Genomic DNA, 22,128 nt, shown 5'->3' on the forward strand with positions numbered 1-22,128 from the left:
ACAGATATAACAACACAATTCTAAATACAATAGTAAAAACTGTTTAATGCTGTAAGAAGTATAAAGTACTATTTTCATCTCCCATTTATAAACCATCTAAATTCTGCTTTGCTGACTAGCATCCACAGATGACAGACAATACTTCTGTAAGTCCATCTGGTCAGTAAAGGGTCTCTTAAGTTTTCAAGAAAATTTTAATTATGAGAGTATCGAGAATTAGGACTGGAGTTCTAACAGACTCTGCCCTTATTTCTGCTCACAGATTTACTGTACACATCTGAAGGGATCTATGGTAAACATCAAGTCAGATATGAACCTGTGAAATATTCTGAGCCCTAGGTAGTCTACCAGATAAAGGAGTTTAGGGAATAACATTTTGAACAGATGGGACACTCTACTGAGAAGATTGAGCTTGAGTAAGTGTAACTTCGATATTAAAAGAGTCAAGTATTTGGGAGGAAATGAAAAGCAAAGCAACTCTCAAATTTATGCAAATGCAGGAAAGGTGAAAGAACAGACAAACTGATACCCTGAAGATAGGAGAAGGGGCAAAATGAATGATCTTGCATGGATTCTTGGCATTTGGAAAGAGTTGCAATATGAGAAAATTAGAAAAAAAGGCTGAGTTTGGTAGATCACCAGAAAATTCACTTAGTAAGGGAATACATTGTATGAAATTTATGAAATCTTCTCTGTTGGACATATTTTCACCTCACCTGGAAGAAAATCTTCTGAGTGATGACCAATAGAAACCTCAATGATGTTGTCAATCAGTTTAGGGTTGGAGTCTAGGACTGGAGGAATGTTAAACTACCATATAGTTCCCAGCTCAGCCAATTGCAATTGTGTATCTCAGTTTGTGATTATGATGTCTCTAAGATGATATTTCTCATTAGTTTTATCAAATCTAACCAATTGGGATAGATTTTTGAAAGAATATAAATGAGAAATCTTGCATTTGTGAAATCTGGTTGTGATATGTATCCCTGGGTGTGACTCTCCTTGGAGACTTGGTACAATAGAGAGATTTTCAATAGGAAAAGCTTTTGGAAACATGTATGAATATGGGAAACCATATGATGTACCACTATGTGGGATGATAGACTGAGCTCTATCTAAACAGGTTGGCAACACACCAGAGCATGGCAGTATGGTATGATCTGACTCTATGGGACTCTGTGCCCACATCTCTGCTTTGTCCCCCTCTAATAAACAATTTGTGTTCCTGAGTGTTATTTGTTTTTTTACTTACCACTCTCCACAATTCCATTTTCTCTTTTTCTCATGATTTTTTTTGAGGTAATCTAATTGCTTGAATTAAAGGTTTATGAATCTTAAAATATTATCTAGGAAAAACCCTAATGGCAAAACCTAGCTTGTGAGAAACATTATAAAAAGTATTTACTTTTACCTCTTTCCACTTCAGTGTCAGGACATCCTCAGTTAAGCATTAAAAATATTAATCAAAATTATTTGAAAGGCAAATCTGAAGAATGGGTTAAGTTTAATAGGGAAATGGCATCTCAACCCATTCCTAGTTATGTGTGGAAGCCTGCCCTTGCTCCTTATGACCTCCAGGTGGTGCTGTTTACCCAGACATGGAAAGCAGGATCCCAGCCCCATTTCTTTCACTTAGGTTTGCAGTTGGGCTTTCATATTTTCAAAGTATTTTCTGTTTCTACAGATGTATACTTTTAAATGGCCAATAAAATTTTATAACCACTATATGAAAAATTGCAAGATTATTGTGATTTGTGCTTCCTAGCCAAGAATATATCTTTATGTCTGTACATACCCGAAGTCAAGTATTTATGTTTGTTCATTGGTCCCACTTTCTACGCTTCCTTCCTTTGTAGCACACAGGCTCAGACACAGACATTTGGGCTGTGGACAGAACTCGTCCAAGGACCTGTAAATACTTATGTAATTTTGAAATATATTTCTAGTTCAGCTGTGGCAACTAAACTCCACAGGCTTCTGGGTGAAGAACAACATCTTTACACGAATGCCAATCCCTGTAAAGGATTTGGCAATCCCCCAAAGCCAATGAGTGTTCCTAGCAGACCTGACCTGATTTTTTGGTAGGGGGATGCTTGTCAGACACCAGAAATGTTTTGATGTTTTGAGGTCACCCATACAGTGACACCCCACAGTCCAATCCAAATTCCTCAGAAAAGTGATTCTAGAGAAAAACCGAGAGGGAAGCATTGACAGTTTCTTTCCCATTTTGGTAAGACTTCACGTCCAGGAATAGTGGAAATTCCATTACAGCAAAGATGAAACTAGGATAGGAGTGCGGTGGGATCGATTTGATCATGGATAAAATTTGGAACTTTTAATATTAGCTTTTTACAGAATAACCAACTAACATGCCTTTCTTGCCCCCTTTTTTCCCCTTTTCTTTCCTTTCACAAGGGGTTTGTAAACAAACTGGATGAATTCATTCAATGGTTAAATGAAGCCATGGAAACTACAGAGAATTGGACTCCCCCTAAAGCAGAGATGGATGACCTTAAACTGTATCTGGAGACACACTTGGTAGGCAAGATTGTGTTGTTCTTGCTGTCAATAATCAAAGGATTTTAATGTACTACTTGTTTGTTTATGAGAAATATCAATTTTATTTATCAAAGGTTACTATATGTCAATGAAACCAAATTTTAATGGGTCACAGAAGATGAAAATTTACAGGCATTTCAAGTAATACTATGAAACTTAATCATCTCTGTTTCAAGCTACCTTTTCAAAGCTTTTCCTGGAAGGATAAGTAATTATTTAAAAATACCTTAGAAAATTTTATTAGACCCTTGTTCTCTAAAGCAGCAACTGAAGGTTTTCCCTTTCTTAAAAACAAATAAATGAAAGAGATGATTTTGATGACCATTCTAAGCTTTCTAGAATTCTTGTAAAATTAATGAACCTCTCATTATCAAGAGGGTCTACATTATCTGTTCTACACTGGGTTATTTTAATAAAATATTTAAAATGATGATCTCCATCATTTTTGCTGCTATGTGGGTTTTTCAGCATATAATTAATACAACTGTCATTATACTCATCCCTGTGCATAGAGAAAGCCATGGAGGGGAAGTGGAAAACACTCAGATGAATTTGCTTCTGAATGTTAAAAGCAAGAATTATAGACTGGGGGACATTCGATGAACCTCGTGGGGTTTTTACTGAATGCTTCAAATGGCCGATATCAATTATGAAGGGGTGGAAACTAAGTAGTGGAGTGTGATAAAGCATGAAGAAAAAGCACGTGTCATAGGAAATGAAAATTCAAGCTGTAAGGATCTCATCTTTATTCCTTTCACTGATAGCATAAAATTGACAAAGGCAATGAACATGAATCCTTGGGTACTCAACTGTGGGGTTGATTTTCTGCCCCTCTTACACACTCAGAATTTGGATTGAATAAACATTATGTGGGAGTCCTACCTGTATGCAAGTTCACAGGGTTCCAGAACTGTTGTTCTCTATGATGTTAAGTGAGAGAGAGAAGGGAGAGATGGAGAGGGAGAAAAGAGGGGAAAGAGATAATGTTTCAGGTTTTGGTGTTTGTTTTTTGCAGCATGTTTATATAACAGAAAAACAGCTTTAAAATCCTATTGCTGCATGCAAATAGCCTTGCAGATGATAAAGAATGACAAAACTGTGTGGTAGAGGATGAGTGTATTGCTTCCCTTTTTAGAGACCTGAGTCGATGGTGTGTAAAAATGCAAGTGACCCTAACCACCTCTCTTGTACATGGGTTTTTATATACTGTCCTTAGTACTCATTTCCCTGTTGAGTAGAGTTTCAACTTTTTTTAAAGAGGGCATTTCATAATAGCAAGATAAAGATATTCAGTGCTTTATAATGTAAATTGTATTAATTAGAATGTCAACTTTTCACTGGCATTGTTCTGACAGAAATTCTAATCTGTGTTTAAACAGGAGTATATGAACTTTATTTCACATTAAGTGTGCTGTCTTACTTTCTCTTGACTTAATATTTTATGGAAAACACACATTTAGTTTTTGAGGTCCCAGAGGGCACAAGGGCATTAAGAGCGCTTTAACTCTAGACTATTTATTGAAAGCCAGGCTAGGAGAGTATGGACTCAAGGTCCCTTTTTCCCCTTTGGAGGTTGAATGATATGGCCTCTTTGTAACCAATGAGCACTCTCTTTTTCAAATACAGTATTACAGGGTTTCTTACTTGGCATCCTTATGTTAGCCTCTACTTCCTTCTAGCCCAATGCAGTTCACTAGAGCTTTTGGTGACGATGGAATATTCTATATTGCCCTCTCCTATGTGGGGGCCACTAACTGCATGTGTCTATTGTGCATTTGAAATGTGGCTAATGCAACTAAAGAAATGAGTTTTTAATTTTACTTGACATATTTAAATTTAAATTGCCACATGTGGCTAGTGACTTCTGTATTCTGTCTAGCCTTACAAATTGCAGAGCTTTTTATAGGTGACCATAACGAACTGCAATATCTGTACCTGCCTCGTAATGACATTTTCATCCCAAAATGTGGAAGTTATTCTCCAGTTTGCTGTGGGCCACCAGTATAAAGATCCACAGCAAAGAGTCCTTCTTAAGATATTTATTTCTTAAAGAATAGTCTTGTTTCTGCCTAATGATCAACATTTTCTTAGATGAGTTTTCTCTACTATCCCATGTCTGATTATATTGATTGGAATAGAGATATCATAGAACATCTTCTTTATTTCTACTTTGCAAATAGTGAAGGACTTTGATCTCCAGACCTGTTGGCTGGATGTTAACTTACAGTCTCAAATTTGACTTCCAAAATAATGAATAATAATGTCTAACAGTTACTGAAGACCTAGTGTGTGTGTATTGCCACTGAATGATATTCTTAAAGCGCAATCAAGAGCTACTGTTACACTGAATGCTGTGTCTGTTACTTTAGATACAGCCTGTGGCTCAAACATCTTTCAATCAAATTCTTAGTTTTCGTGTTTCCATATGAGTCTATACTGTCCTCCTGATCAATATTGTCATTTTTATTGTATTTCTTTACTGTCATGCTGACTTAATGATAAGTTATTCTTCTCAACCTTCCCATAAAAGAAAATGTATGAATAAGCCTAGAGATTTGTATTCTTTAGTTAACCCTGCATAAGTCATTATTGTTTTTTAATGAGGGGGTAAGTGGTATTTGCAAGATTATCCAATAGTGGAGGTAGCTACACAAGTTGCTTTAAACATCTCTCTAGATTCTATATTTGACATTAAATCAACAGATGTGCAAGCCTCTAGGGTCTGAGTCTTCCCTGGTTTATTAGTGTGTTAGACTAGCTGGCACCCTCCAATATTTATTATAAAGAAAAATATAAAAATCATACTCAAAGTTGTATGTTCATACTTTGATACTTAATTCAATTATTTTCCATGATGGTACCAAGGGTTTTCACCAACACAAATCAATTAAAGCTTTATAATACCTTTATAAGAGATATGGAGGAGCTTTATTTTAACTGTAAGAAACACTGTGAAATTGCAATGATACATCAATGATTTTCCATGATAATTAATCATCTGCTTGCAACCTGGCTGCTCCTTTCAAAAATACAATTCCTACCTGCCTAGAAAATGACATTTTCAGGAAAATGTCATTCTGGAAAAGTATTTTGCAAGTGTTGAACATTCCCTCTTCTTTGAAAACCACTTTAAGATAGAATTGTATAGGTATGTTCTTGGACAGACTTCTTTCTCTCTCTCCCTTCTCTCACCTCTGTCTTCTTCCTACACTTAAAAAAAAACAGCTGTATGGAGGTATATTTAACACATAATAAATTGCACATTTTTTCCCTTTAGTCACACTCTTTATTTTATTTTATTATTATTATACTTTAAGTTTTAGGGTACATGTGCACAATGTGCAGGTTAGTTACATATGTATACATGTGCCATGCTGGTGTGCTGCACCCATTAACTCGTCATTTAGCATTTGGTATATCTCCTAATGCTATCCCTCGCCCCTCCCCCCACCCCACAACAGTCCCCAGTGTGTGATGTTCCCCTTCCTGTGTCCATGTGTTCTCATTGTTCAATTCCCACCTATGAGTGAGAACATGCGGTGTTCGGTTTTTTGTCCTTGCGATAGTTTACTGAGAATGATGATTTCCAATTTCATCCATGTCCCTGCAAAGGACATGAACTCATCATTTTTTATGGCTGCATAGTATTCCATGGTGTATATGTGCCACATTTTCTTAATCCAGTCTATCATTGTTGGACATTTGGGTTGGTTCCAAGTCTTTGCTATTGTGAATAGTGCCGCAATAAACATACGTGTGCATGTGTCTTTATAGCAGCATGATTTAAAGTCCTTTGGGTATATACCCAGTAATGGGATGGCTAGGTCAAGTGGTATTTCTAGTTCTAGATCTCTAAGGAATGGCCACACTGACTTCCACAATGGTTGAACTAGTTTACAGTCCCACCAACAGTGTAAAAGTGTTCCTATTTCTCCACATCCTCTCCAGCACCTGTTGTTTCCTATTTCTGCCTTCATTTCGTTATGTACCCAGTAGTCATTCAGGAGCAGCTTGTTCAGTTTCCATGTAGTTGAGCGGTTTTGAGTGAGTTTCTTAATCCTGAGTTCTAGTTTGATTGCACTATGGTCTGAGAGACAGTTTGTTATAATTTCTGTTCTTTTACATTTGCTGAGGACAGCTTTACTTCCAACTATGTGGTCAGTTTTGGAGTAGGTGTGGTGTGGTGCTGAAAAAAATGTATATTCTGTTGATTTGGGATGGAGAGTTCTGTAGATGTCTATTAGGTCCGCTTGGTGCAGAGCTGAGTTCAATTCCTGGGTATCCTTGTTAACTTTCTGTCTCGCTGATCTGTCTAATGTTGACAGTGGGTTGTTAAAGTCTCCCATTATTATTGTGTGGGAGTCTAAGTCTTTTTGTAGGTCACTCAGGACTTGCTTTATGAATCTGGGTGCTCCTGTATTGGGTGCATGTATATTTAGGACAGTTAGCTCTTCTTGTTGAATTGGTCCCTTTACCATTACGTAATGGCCTTCTTTGTCTCTTTTGATCTTTGTTGGTTTAAAGTCTGTTTTATCAGAGACTAGGATTGCAACCCCTGCCTTTTTTTGTTTTCCATTTGCTTGGTAGATCTTCCTCCATCCTTTTATTTTGAGCCTATGTGCGTCTCTGCACGTGAGATGGGTTTCCTGAATACAGCACACTGATGGGTCTTGACTCTTTATCCAATTTGCCAGTCTGTGTCTTTTAATTGGAGCGTTTAGCCCATTTACATTTAAAGTTAATATTGTTATGTTTGAATTTGATCCTGTCATTATGATGTTAGCTGGTTATTTTGCTCATTAGTTGATGCAGTTACTTCCTAGCCTCGATGGTCTTTACAATTTGGCTTGATTTTGCAGTGGCTGGTACTGGTTGTTCCTTTCCATGTTTAGTGCTTCCTTCAGGAGCTCTTTTAGGGCAGGCCTGGTGGTGACAAAATCTCTCAGCATTTGCTTGTGTGTAAAGTATTTTATTTTTCCTTCACTTATGAAGCTTAGTTTGGCTGGATATGAAATTCTGAGTTGAAAGTTCTTTTCTTTAAGATGTTGAATATTGGCTCCCACTCTCTTCTGGCTTGTAGAGTTTCTGCTGAGAGATCTGCTGTTAGTGTGATGGGCTTCCCTTTGTGGGTAACCCAACCTTTCTCTCTGGCTGCCCTTAACATTTTGTCCTTCATTTCAACTTTGGTGAATCTGACAATTATGTGTCTTGGAGTTGCTCTTCTCGAGGAGTATGTTTGTGGTGTTCTCTGTATTTCCTGAATGTTGGCCTGCCTTGCTAGATTGGGGAAGTTCTCCAGGATAATATCCTGCAGAGTGTTTTCCAACTTGGTTCCATTCTCCCTGTCACTTTCAGGTACACCAATCAGATGTAGATTTGGTCTTTTCACATAGTCCCATATTTCTTGGAGGCTTTATTCATTTCTTTTTATTCTTTTTTCTCTAAACTTCCCTTCTTGCTTCATTTCATTCATTTCATCTTCCATCACTGAAACCCTTTCTTCCAGTTGATCGCATTGGCTCCTGAGGCTTCTGCATTCTTCATGTAGTTCTCGAGCCTTGGCTTTCAACTCCATCAGCTCCTTTAAGCACTTCTCTGTATTGGTTATTCTAGTTACACATTCGTCTAAATTTTTTTCAAAGTTTTTAACTTCTTTGCCTGTGGTTTGAATTTCCTCCTGTAGCTCGGAGTAGTTTGATCATCTGAAGCCTTCTTCTCTCAACTTGTCAAAGTCATTCTCTGTCCAGCTTTATTCTGTTGCTGGTGAGGAACTGCGTTCCTTTGGAGGAGGAGAGGCGCTCTGCTTTTTAGAGTTTCCAGTTTTTCTGCTCTGTTTTTTCCCCATCTTTGTGGTTTTATCTACTTTTGGTCTTTGATGATGGTGATGTACAGATGGGTTTTTGGTGTAGGTGTCCTTTCTGTTTGTTAGTTTTCCTTCTAATAGACAGGACCCTCAGCTGCAGGTCTGTTGGAGTTTGCTAGAGGTCCACTCCAGACCCTGTTTGCCTGGGTATCAGCAGCGGTGGCTGCAGAACAGCAGATTTTCGTGAACCGCGAATGCTGCTGTGTGATAGTTCCTCTGGAAGTTTTGCCTCAGAGGAGTACCCGGCCGTGTGAGGTGTCAGTCTGCCCCTACTGGGGGGTGCCTCCCAGTTAGGCTGCTCGGGGGTCAGGGGTCAGGGACCCATTTGAGGAGGCAGTCTGCCCATTCTCAGATCTCCACCACTGCTCCCTTCAAAGCTGTCAGACAGGGACATTTAAGTCTGCAGCGGTTACTGCTGTCTTTTTGTTTGTCTGTGCCCTGCCCCCAGAGGTGGAGCCTACAGAAGCAGGCAGGCCTTCTTGAGCTGTGATGGGCTCCACCCAGTTCGAGCTTCCTGGCTGCTTTGTTTACCTAAGCAAGCCTGGGCAATGGCAGGCGCCCCTCCCCCAGCCTCGCTGCTGCCTTGCAGTTTGATCTCAGACTGCTGTGCTAGAAATCAGCGAGACTCCTTGGGCGTAGGACCCTCTGAGCCATGTGCGGGATATAATCTCCTGGTGCGCCGTTTTTTAAGCCCGTCGGAAAAAGCACAGTATTAGGGTGGGAGTGACCCGATTTTCCAGGTGCCATCTGTCACCCCTTTCTTTGACTAGGAAAGGGAACTCCCTGACCCCTCGTGATTCCCCGGGGAGGCAATGCCTTGCCCTGCTTTGGCTCATGCACGGTGCGCTGCACCCACTGTCCTGTGCCAACTGTCTGGCACTCCCTAGTGAGATGAATCCGGTACCTCAGATGGAAATGCAGAAATCACCCATCTTCTGCGTCGCTCACGTTGGGAGCTGTAGACTGGAGCTGTTCCTATTCGGCCATCTTGGCTGCTACCCAAATTGCACATTTTAAAGTATAGTGGTCCCTCTTATTCAAGGTGGATATGTTCCAAGCCCCACCGTGGGTGCCTAAAACCTCAGATAGCACCACACCTCATGTATACCATGTCTTTGATCTGATTACCTGGATGATTACTAAGTGACTAATGAGCAGGTAGCATATACAGCATAGAGATGCTGGACAGAGGGATGATTCACGCCCCAGGTGGGACACAGCAGGATGGTGCAAGACTTCACCACACAACTCAGAATGGCGTGCAATTGAAAACTTATGAATTTTTTATGTCTGGAGCTTTGCATTTATATTTTCAGACCATGGTTAACCACAGGTAACTGAAACTGAAGATGCAAAACCATGCATAAAGGGGACTACTGTATACAATTTTATGAGTTTTGACAATCTGACAAATATATACACCCATGAAACAATCACTGCAATTAAGATAGTGAACATACTTATCACCCAAAAGGTTCTTCACGACACGTTGTAATTCTTCCCTCCTACCCCTCCCTGGCCTCTACTCCATCCCTAAGCAATCCTTGATCTGCTTTATGACACTATTAGGTTAGTTTGCATTTCCTAGGATTTTATATAAATTGAATAAAACAATATGTATTTTTTTCGGTCTGTCTTCTTACATTCAGCGTACTTATTTTGGGATATGTTATGTTGTTTCAGGTATCAATTATTAATTCCCTTGTATTGCTGAGAAGTAGTCTATTGTATGGATATACCACAATTTGTTCTATCCATTCACCTGTTGATGGACATTTAAGCCATTTTCCCCAACACCTTTTTTATTGCCTTAAGAAACAGAGTTACTAAAAGCTATATTTGAGTAGAAGCATAATAAATAGAAGCATAGTGAATAACTGTCATAAATAGTTCTTGGGTAACTAGTTTTTTTTTCCCCTTTAAGAGATTTTATAGTATCTGTAGAATTAAGAGTAAAGCAGCAGAGCAGGTCAGCAGTTTCCCCCTCTAGAGATTTTATTTCATATCCATTTGCTCCTGAAATGGTAACTCTGATTTCCCAGGTTGTTATGCATACCTAATTCATCAAATGTAATCATTCACAAGGAGACAAACCAGCGCTTCTTTTATCTGCAGCCAATCAGTATATTCAGTAAGAGTAAGTGAAGTCAAACCAATACCAGACAGCTGTGCAAGTTGTAGGAAAAACAATCAACCACAAGAGCCTGGCTTAAACTTAGGAAGTATAGTTGCATAGATAGCACCATGTTATTCTGGACACACATTAACCAACCGCATAGAAATAGCCTTGGAGAAACAAGGTTCTTAATTCAATTTGATAAATGAGGAATGTGGGGGAAAATGGTGACTATGAACTATATATGTGTGTGTGTGTGTGTGTGTGTGTATGTATAACACAACTGTAAGTGTGAGTGGTTATTTAGGTGCTAGGAATACATGATGAATGAGCTTGGTTTCTTTAAGGGATTTTCAGTCTAAGAGAGGTAACGATAGATTATATGTAGTCATCTATAGACCCATAAATGACTAACAATTTTAATCAGTGAACTTCTTGTAGGATAAGCAAAGTACTCTTAGGAGTACAGAGAAAAATTTTATTGGTTCTTTCTGGGGGTAGGGAACCTTCAAAGAGGTAATTTGATATAGACCTCAAAGGCCGTATGTAATTTTGTTAGGGAAGGGAGGATGGGAGATGGGAGGAAAATTTAGAAGCTTGGTGAGAGAGGTATGGTGAGCCATGTGGTGTAGCTGAGACTAGGTTGGAGTCTCACAGGTTGGGGCTGGGTGGTAAAGGAGTTTGAATGTCTTTTTAATGGATTAAACTTTCCTCTGGGGGCAATGGGGACTCATTGAAGGTCCGGGTTTGTTTTAAAACAGGAGAACGACATGAAATCAACCATATATTTGATGGGGATAGGGTCAGCCTGCATAGATTAACTGGATGAGGTTCGTGGCTTAGGTGAGAGAATAACTCTGTGCATGAAAGAAAATGGATTTGGGTATAGTATTTGAAGGATATGCTGGTACAGGCAAGCTTTTATCAGTTTTATGAATTGTGTTTAAATTAAAAAATTAAAGAAAGGGAGTAAAAGGTTAAAGTCAACAGTAAGTCCCCTTTTTACTCGTGTTCCCATTGATTCTCCTCCCTCGAGGCAACCAATGTTCCTTGTTTCATTATATCATTTCTGATTTATTTCAGGTATTTAGAAACAGGCTGGCCGTGGTGGCTAATGCCTGTAATCCTAGCAATTTGGGAGGTGGAGGCGGGGAGATCACTTGAGGCCAGGAGTTTGAGACCAACCTGACCAATATGGTGAAACCTCGTCTCTACAAAAACACAAAAATTAGCTGGGTGTGGTGGCGCGTGTCTGTAGTCCCTGCTACTCAGGAGGCTGAGGCATGAGAATTTCTTGAACCCGGAAGGCAGAGGTTGCAGAGGTTGAGCTGAGATTGCGTCACTGCACTCTAGCCTGGGTGACTGAGGGAGACTGTCTCAAAAAACACAAAGAAATATATCTATGTACTTAACTTTGTTCCTGTAGTTTCTATTAGTAATAATTCAAAGTCAATAAATATAGAATGACTTCATCCTTTTGGATGGCTGCATAGTATTCTACTTACAAATATGCCATAATTTACATAACCAGTTCTTTGTGATGGAAATTTAGGTTGTTTACAGTCTTTTTCTATTACAAATGATGCATTAGTGAATATCCTTGGAAATTCATCATGTTGGGTCCTATAAGTATATCCTTAGAACAAATACCTTTCATATGAAATTTCTAGGTCAAGGTTAAGCATATTTAAATTTGTAACGTATTACCAAAGTGTCCTTGATAGAGATTTTACCAGTTTATACTCAACAATGCATGAGAGTGCCTATTTCTGCATATTCTTGCTATCAGAGTATGTTATTACATTTGTTGAACTTTGTCCCTCTGATAGTTACAGATGGCATCTTACTGTAGTTTAGTTTGTATTTCTTGTCTTCTAAGTGGCATTGAACATCTCTCCATGTTTTTAGAGTCATCTGTATTTCCTTTTTGAGAACTATTTTTAAAATTCTTAGCCTGTTTTTCTGTTGGTCATTGTTTTTTTGCTTCAGGATTTATAGGGGCTTTCTATATATTAAGGAAATTAGTCTCTTCTCTGTGAATAGGAAATTTTTAAAAAGTATTCTGGGGTTCTGTTCTAAAAGCATATGGATATCTCAACAGTTTGAGGAATCAAAGGTTAGGCAGACATGGAGGGCCAGGCTAATAAGCATGTAACGGGTTTCTACTAGGGGGCAAAAGCACGTTTGGATTCCAATTCTGGAAAGACCAGTGTGTTCTAGGGAGTTTGCTTACTTAGACTAGGAAGGAACAAGCTTAAGATCAGGGTAGTTATAATCAAATGAGTGGGTTAAAGAATGTTGGAGTAATGAGAGAAATGGTGAATCAGGGCTAGGTGGGGGTAGTTAAGAATAGAGAAGAGGGAATAGATTCAAGAAAGAGGAACAGATTAGAGAGACATATCAGCCGTTCTCTTTTTGAGGCTCACTCTTTTCTAGTCAGAAATCTCATGACCAACAGGTTTTGTCTGTCCTAGTTTCCCCTAAGGCTATAGCACAGGACAGCCCACTGCTCTACAGCTGGGCAAGACTTGAGTGTAGTGAAGGATGCAGAAATTGCTGAGAGCTTCTCTATCTGTATATGGAGCAGGACCAAGACCCTAGGACCATTCCAGGGGTGTGTGAAACCAGGTAACGTGACATTATAAGTAGTATTTACATGGAAAAGAGGGGGCAAATGTCGTACAAGTACAGTGAGTATCAGCGGTACATGCTAAAGGTGGAGCAAGCTGTCTTTTATACAACTTCTACAATTATGGAACTTTGCTTAAAGAAAAACATTAAATTATACTTACTGGAAAAAAATCAAATTGTGTTAAACAGCACAAAATTAAAAGTAAAAAGTCTTACCCTCCCTTGGGTAACCAATGTAAATAGTTCTATACATTTTTGAACCTTTTTATGGAAAAATGCATACACTTTAAGGATTATTTAGTTCATATTATACATGCTGTTCAACAACTTGCTTTTTCTATCTAAATATGTCACAGATATACTTCTATCAGTATATGAAGATCTATTGCACATTTTAGCAGCTCCTTAATATTTTATTGTGTGGATATGCCACAGTTTATTTAATCATTTCCGTGATGATGGGCATTCAAACTGCCTTCTTATTTATGCTTTTGCAAATAATACTCAATGAACTTTATTTTAACACCAATTGAGAGTTTCCTCCTTGTCCCATTTGTCTCTGCCTACAGCAGCAATTCAGAGACTCTCTGTAATAAATCTGTCCACTTCAGGGGCAGCTTTTTCTCTAAGTGCTGAAAAATGGGTGGGGTTTGTGTGTGTATGAGTTTTGAGGCCATGTTTATAGTAGTAGACTTTTAAAACACACCTTCCTGAACTTTGTTGCTCCTTTTAAGATTGATGCCTGCAATTTTAGGTGACTGCCACATGGTGGCACAGAAGCACCAAATTCCTACAGACAGTGCTTACAGTCTTGGTGTCCATGAAGGGTTTGAAAATGTTTCCTTATTGTGTCATTATACTAAATACTTATAAAAACAGATTCAATTTAATTATGAAGTGTTTAACAAAATTCTCAAAGATATATGCATGCATTTATCATCTGTATTTCTTTAGATCTTCATGTTATATCATATTTCTGATTAAACAGCTTTCGTTTGTCTCATAAGAAAAACCAATATACTTCTTACAGAGTTTTTAGCCATACAAGAAAATTTCCCCAAATACTTTCAGCTGTTTTTCTCTTGCTTGCCTTCCTGTCTCTACCTCTGCTCCATTTTTGATTGCTTGAAGTTAAGAGATGACAGGGTTTTCTTTTTCCCACTTCCTGGTGCCCATCTCTCCCAGCATCTCCATAGGCAGCCAAGGCCCCAGCAAGTTAAGTTTCACAAGACCAGCAGCTGTCATTTGGCTGTGCTGCTCAGCTAATGGGAGCGGTGGATCAAACTTCAAAAGCATGAGCTATGAGAGTTTCGCTTGACTGCCCCCACCTCCCTCAGCCTTGATGAGCAGGCTGGTGGCCTTACAGGGGCTTTGAAGTCCCATTTGCTTGTCCCCCTTGATTCCCACCAGTTTAAGGGTAGTCGCAGAGAGTTTAGTGGGAAGTGGCAACATTACTTCTCTTTGGGGGACTTGGAATACCACTCAACTCCTGGCCTTGAGTTTCTTCCTTTGGTGGCACAGGGATGGAAGGGTCTTTCAGAAATTCATAGCGTACAGGCATTTTGAGGTTGGTATGTGGGAATGGTAGCGTAGGAGGCTCATTTTGGACATATGAAAGTCTTGGACTACGTTCCTTTACTCATGTAACTCTAATTTTGTGCATCTAGAAGACAAATAGAGTCAGCTTCCCTTTTCAGTTAAATAGGATTCCTGCACTGTTTAAAGCACCTGGGAATGTACTTTTTACCTGTCTCAGTTTAAGGACTCTTGGGCCATAATACCCAGTAGTTATTGTTTTGAAAATTGTTAGTGCCCAGATATTTTACTAATTTATTACTTTATTTTTCTCTTTAGGAAATAATGATTGTTTTTAATTAGAATGCCGGGGAAACACTGCATTTATTAAGCACTTCCTATTTAGGGCAGTATTATACAAAGCATTGAAGAAAAAGTTTACAGACAAGCCTCACACTATGAGGGTCCATGCACAGGCTGAAGGACACTGTGCATGGATGAGAGACTCACATGAGCTGGGGTGTGGTCACCTACAATCTCTCTCCATGTGTAGATTCATGAGCTTACCCTACTTCTCTATTGCATTACGTGGAATTTTGGAATCTTGAAATAATTCACCTGATAAAAGTAATATTAAGTTAAAATTCTAGATCTTTACATTAGCCAGAAAAATGCCTATTCTATATCTATAGGGTTGTTGTGAAGGTGAAATAAGCATGTTTTATGTGAGGATGAGGATGCTTTTATCATTTGGGGGAATCTTCCTTGGAGACCCAAGAACATTTGGTGTGAGAAGCTTGGGTGTTCTTAGATAAGTTGAGATTCTCCCTGCCCACCCTCCCCTCAGCTGTTCTCTTGATGCTGTCACCTACTTGAGGGACGGCTTTTGTCTCTTTGGTGTCTCCCCCAACTCCTAGCCTTGCACATGCATGATAGGTATTAATATCTGCTAAGGCCGGGCACAGTGGCTCACAGTGGTTGCAGTGAGCCAAGATTGCACAACTGCACACCAGCCTGAGTGGCTGGGCAAGACTCCGTCTCAGAAACAAAACAAAACAAAAAAACTAAACAAACAAACAAAATCTGCTAAATGAATGAATGAACATTCATAAAAGCAGTGTTAGAATCACTGTGGGCAACAGATTCTAACGAATGTTATAAATCATCAAACGATAACTGAGCATGTCTACAAGTTATTTCCTCTACCATTTACAAAGCAAAATGGACTTGTCACAGGGCTTTCTAGGTATTGTTTGGTATATCTGTGACAAGAAAAACATCTCTAGAGGGAAAAATAGGAATATTTTCTTCCGTTTTCAGGATGCAATTTATCGCCTTTGACAAAAAACACCAGGAATGTCTTCTCAGATAAAATGTTAACTCCGATATTTGAATGTTTTTTAATTTCAGAGGTAAATGTTACTGTTTTAAAATATGAAGACGGTATGACTAGACAGGATGTTAATGACTTGACATTACAAAATTTATTAAATTTATTTTTAAAGTGGTTTGGTTCCCCCTCTCAAATGCATGAAACATGTGGGAGTTGGAATAGATCTGCCCCAGGCTGCCAAACAAATTTTTAATGGAACTGGAGTCCTTCAGGGATTGTCCTAAATCCACATAATATTCTTAAGTCCTGGTGTTTGCACTGGGACCTGTATATTAGCAGCTGTACGTGTGAATAATATACTTATATCAATCCATCACTCTTGTGAATCCACATCTGTAGGGGCTGCTGCACATCAATTATTCCACCTCAGGGGGTAGAGAAATATTTGGGCCAGCACTGACCTCCTTTTCAATCAGGGCCTCTGGAAGTCAAATGGTCCCTTTAGACAGAACTTCTGTTTGGGAATCCATTTGGCCTAATGTGGCCATGCTGGGAAGTGAATGTGATTACCTGTGTCAGGTGTGGAGATGGCATCCAGAGAAGCAAATGAAAATTCTGTCACTTGGAGCCACCGTCGACATTCAGGATCTCTCCCTTCTATCTAATTCTTGCATAACATATTAGCCAGTCTATCAGAAAAGAATGTCAGCTTCAGTAAGATGCATCTACTTTGCACCAAAAAAAAAAAAAGCAACTGTTTGTTTGAAATAAATTGTAACTTGTGTAACTTGTTTGAAGAGCTAAATTCACTTTCAAATTCTTGGAAATGTTTTTATTGTCTGAGGTTTCAGGAAGAAAGTCTCCTCAGGAAGAAGGAGGAATTTTTTGTCTTCATATCTCAGTGTCTTCTCTCTTTTTTTTTTTTTTCAAAAGGAAAACAAAGGTTTTATAATGCTTATCTTTTTGATCAAAAACTTGGAACATCTTTCTCAAGAGTACAGAGTCCTTTTTTTTTTTTTAAAGCTTCTGCTTTTATACCTAGAGGTGTGTTACAGATTGTCATAACTGATAAATCAATGACAAATGTAGCCACTTCATTTTGTTGGGGAAATAGACAATTGTGGTAGCGGCTGACCATTTATTTAATTATGTGGTAAGTACCACATGATGAGAGGGCAAAGTTAATTGATGATTTGGGCTATCTCAGCCAGGGTACAGTTTACATGGCAATTACGCTGGGATCATCTAACTGTAATTGGCAAGTAATTTTGTAAGTGAAGGAACATGACAGCTCATTTACATGGTGTTCACTGAGTAAAATTTGGGGACATTTATCAACTACTTCCAAGTGAAGAGTGATTGTATCAGTGTTTCCCAAAATGCCACAAGCTGTTTAAAAGCTACATGGGAGATTTTTTGTACAAATCTCCATGCATTCATTTCCCTGAACATTTGCTAGTTATGTGCTGTGTGCCAGGCACTGTCCTAGACACTGAGGATACAAAAATGAGTAAAATAAAGAGTTCTACTCTCAAGAAACTCATGTATGTGAAGCAGACACATCAATAATTTTAACACAACGTAGTATGTGAAGGTTTGAGCTCTGTACAAGTACTATGGGTGCCAAGGGTGGGGAAACCAGTTAGGTGGAAGATGGTCAGGGAGAGCTTGCTAGAGAAGGTCACACCTGAGATTAATCTTAAAGGATGCACAGGGCTTTTCAAGGGGAAGAGCTTGCCAGGCAGAAGTGCCAGCCAGAGTAGAATCGGAGCAAGACAGCTGGTGTGAGCTGGAAACTTTAAGCAATCCAGGTGCATTTCAAGGCAGATATGTAGCCTGTGAAGTTGCGTTAGCTGGCATCTCAGAGGGCCCTGTAGGTCATGCTCAGGGCCTGGATCTTATTCTCCACCCTGGCAAGCCATTGGAGAGTCTTAATGTCAGAGTTGTCTTGTAGGAAGGTCATTTTGTATAATAAAGCCACTTGCATTATTGCAATATGTCAGGCTCCATTCTGCATGTATCAAGGCATTTCATCCTCACAATAAACTCCATGAAGTAGGCATTAACATTTCCCGTCATCTATAGATGAAGAAACTGAGTACACAGAGGTTGGCCAAAGCTACACAGTGAGTGATGGAGGAGCCAGGATTTGAACACAGGCTGTCCTGCTCCAGAGCCCTTGCTTGTCAACAGCCCCATTCTACACCATGTCATAACTCCCTTGACACAGCTGACTGCAGTTCCTTGTTTACACAGTGTCCCCCACCCCCACCCCAACACACACACACACAGCTGTGAGCTCTGTGAGGGCAAGGGCCATGTCTATCTTGTTTATAGCCATATCCTTCAAGCTTAAGACACTACCTGCACCTTCATAGGCATGCAACAAATAAGAAATAAGTCTAGTTTTGAGGAGGGCTGTGATTCGAGTTGACCTGGCAAGGGATGATGATGAAAGCCTGAATCTAAGGCAGTGTCAGTCAATAAGGAGAGATGAAGAAGGGGAAATAAATGGTCAGGGCTTGTTGATTGATTGGATGTGTGGGTCTTGTTGGAATATTCTCACAGTGCTTCTGATTTCCAACCCATGCACTGGAGGGATGACTTGGCAAAAGAATGTGAAGCAGTGGGAAGCTTACACTGCTCTTCACAGAGCTCTTAAATTCCTTAGAAGAAATGTTGTGGACTCAGGATGAGACATTAGAACAGACTTCCCTTGAGGTGGTTAAAAATAGAAGGGACACATCTGCCAGGGATGGTTGAGAGACAGAGCTGCCCTTGGGTAGATGAGTGGTTAGATAGCCTTTGGGATTCTTCCCCTTTTGAAAATGCTCTGATTTAAAATAAATCAAAATTCTCCCAAGCTGCCTATGCTTAACTGCCTGGCTTAGAGAAGATAAAACCAAAGTGTTCAAGGGCTGGAAAATATTGAGTCCAAATGCCTGGATGATAAATAAGGAAATAGAAGCCACGATGGGTTAAATGACTCATCCAAGGCCACACACTTGAGGCAAAAGGAATACCCAGTCATTGGATTATCAGTCTGGGCTTGATCTTCCCCGTGTCTCATACAGCAGCATTTATGTTTTGGGGGGTCCTCTGTGGGAAGGCCTGTGCTGGGTAGAAGCACACAGCAAAGGAAACCTGGTATCTGCCCTTGAGGAATTCAGAGAACCTCAACAATAAAGAACCCTTATCACCTGAAAATGTCACAAAGTACCATCTATTACGTAGACTATTTGGAAAATAGAGAAAATGAATTTTAAAATTTGTAATGATTTTTTTAGCCTCACTCATTGCCTGGCACTGCTTTAATGCTTTATATTTATTATCTCCAATTCTCAGTGTTTTAATGCTTTACATTCATTATCTCTAATTCTTACAGCTGCCTACAAGTTAGATAGTATGATTTCCATTTTATATTTCAGAAAACTAAAGCACCCAGAACTTGTTCCATAAGATCAGACCATGGTAACTCCAAGTTCAACCCTGTACAAATTATATTAACATTTTGTTGTATTTTTTGCAGTCTTTTTCTAAGTACTAAGACTATTTACTTACATATATGTAATTTTATCATAAATACAATTTGGAATCTTCATTTTTTGTGGCATGTTCTATGTATTTTCCATAGGATTGTTTAGTCTTTATTTTGATGGCTATCTAATGTCTGATCAAGTTTTCAGGAGGTTCTTAAATGCTTACTCATAGAAATCTTCCGATTCTTGGTATATATGGCATTTTAAAGATATATTTTGAGGACTGGTACCTCTGCCCATCCTCTTTGGATGGCATTGTGGAGAGGAGAAGAGAAACTACACAGAGGATCATGGCTTTCTTCTCCCCCAGGAGCCCCTCTGAGAATGGAGAGTGGTTCTGGGCACAGCTCAGAGTGGAGCCTGGGCAGAGATGGCCTGAGGCAGATAGCAGGTGACTTTTCAAGGCTTGGCTTTTCTGACTGAACACACATTCTTCCTCCTGCCCTTGTAAAAAGGCAAGTTTTCATTTTCTTAGGGTAGTAAAAATCTTTTGTGTGAAGAAAAAGTGTCGTCAAGTGTCTTATTCATCAGCATATATACCATCTCTTTAAAATGACAGTGGGAGTAAAAGTTCATCAGTTCAATATGTCTTTCACATTTGGAGACTCCTGACTAATAACCTCTGGTATTTATCATCAGAACAGCCAAAGAACTAAATTCTGGCACATGCTTCTCTCACGCACTGAGAAAAACTTAAAAAGACAGAAGATTTTCTCCATTTTTTCTTCTATTCACTTAGAAGGAAAAGCATACCTTTTTTAATTAAAAAAAATATGAGCACGCAGAAACATCTGGCCTGTATTACCACAGCAGCTACCTAAATGGCTTCCTTGTCTCCAGTCTGCCCTTTAAAAATCAACACTATATGCAACAGCTAGAAAGATTTCTAGATCACAGATTTGCACCAGCCACTCTCCCATGTCACTGGCATATTCTTCCATGACTCTTTCATGGTTCTTGGGGTCAAGTCCTGTGTAGCCATAGCTGCTGTCTCTCCTGCTTGCACCCTGCCCCAGCCACACTGAGCTGCTTGTGGCTCCCTGCTTCATGCTATAATGTAGGATTATCTTCAGGCCCATGTACAAATCTTTCTCCACAAGCTCCCTGCTAGGCTCTGCTGAACCTGGATCCTAGCATGGGCTTCCACAAACCCTATCCAGCTATTATACAGAATATAAACTTCCATCTTGTTTGTATTTTATTTTATTTTAGAGACACAGTCTTGCTCTATTGCCCAGGCTGGAGTGCAGTGGTACGATCATAGCTCACTGTAACCTTGAACTCCTGGGCTCAAGCAGTCTTCCCTCCTCAGCTTCCCGAGTAGCCAGGACTATATGTGCATGCCACCACACCCAGCTAATTTAGCCTTGTTTTTGCTTGGTCAGCATAATTCCTAAATAAAATTTTTTTAAAAAACTTGAATCCCATTGGGCAAGGCATATCACTGTTTAGTTTGCTTAAGGCCCGACCACTCTGTGTTATACACTAAACCCTAATCACACATTTATTCTACGCTGGGTCTTATAAAGCTACTTGTTTTCTTATCTCCTTTACACAATAGAATATAAGCTGTTTGAGGATAAGGATTGTGTATTGTTAACTTTCATATCTATAGGCTTGACAAAGACTACTCAATAAATATTTATTATATGAATTTATGTCTTACAAAAAAACAAAAATTAGACCAGAAAAGACTCTCTTTTTGGCTTTTCTGCTTGTTCATGAACATCACAAGACTAATGGAACTCAGTGGACCTGGCAAAAACTGACAGTATTTCCATCAGGTGATCGAAAGTCTGTGTTCGTGATTTGATACTACTAAGATTGAACCACTCTGGACATTTAAGCTTTTGAATGTGCTTATGATCTTTCCCACTTTTTCTTGTACCAGGATATCTGTTTCCATCAAGGCATATATTTCCTTGGTTTTATGTCCACATGACTATCAAACTGGGCTATTCAGAAATATGAGTGGAAAGGATTAGACGTATTATTTTATCTGCTTTGCAAATCTGATCATGACCAAAGTACAATCAGTGGGAATTCTCAAAGTTTGGTCCTGCCAATAAGTAGTACATCCAGATATATGCAAGCTGGTGATGCTAGAGGTTATAGTAATAGAAATGCCCATTGGTGAATCTTTGATAATCCTGTGCTTGTTTCAGTCATCATGTTTTTCCATTTCCTTAGTTATCCTTTTCTAGTCATTCATCTACGCGCTGCTTTAAAGATGCTAAAAAAGACCTGGTGTCATCCAGGAACCAGATTACTCATATTTATGGAATTTCATATAATCAGTGCCATAGGACCATGGTACCTGCCTATGGCAATATTCTTGCCATAAATTTGTTCTTCAGAGAATGCTCTGTATTTTCAGGGAGTGCTATGGATATTGCAGAGGGACTGTACACCATAGGGCATTGCTGAAGAATGGAAATGTGTTCAAGTATCAAGTTTAAGGAAAGAACAGCAACAAAAAAATAAAACCCTTTCATCCAAGCTTCCTTCCCTTGGGAAAAGGTGGGGACAAAATGGCGAGAGCTTATTATAGAATCCTTTAGCAGCCAGAAAT

At 39.2% G+C, this 22,128-nt stretch overlaps 1 protein-coding gene across 8 annotated transcripts in view; it reads left to right on the plus strand.

The window, feature by feature from the left end:
• The window catches only part of AKAP6 (A-kinase anchoring protein 6), a 622,676-nt gene that overhangs the window by 364,419 nt on the left and 236,129 nt on the right, over positions 1 to 22,128 (plus strand). For 7 of the 8 annotated variants that reach the window (XM_509893.8, XM_016925975.4, XM_054666458.2 and 4 more), the window contains one exon: positions 2,416 to 2,538. The exons of the other annotated variant lie outside the window; for it this stretch is intronic. In XM_509893.8, the coding sequence (XP_509893.4) occupies positions 2,416 to 2,538 (123 nt within the window). The remainder of the gene's footprint in view (positions 1 to 2,415; positions 2,539 to 22,128) is intronic. 8 annotated transcript variants of the gene reach the window in all.

Source organism: Pan troglodytes, chromosome 15 (genome assembly GCF_028858775.2).
Source record: "Pan troglodytes isolate AG18354 chromosome 15, NHGRI_mPanTro3-v2.0_pri, whole genome shotgun sequence".
Lineage (NCBI taxonomy): Eukaryota > Metazoa > Chordata > Mammalia > Primates > Hominidae > Pan > Pan troglodytes.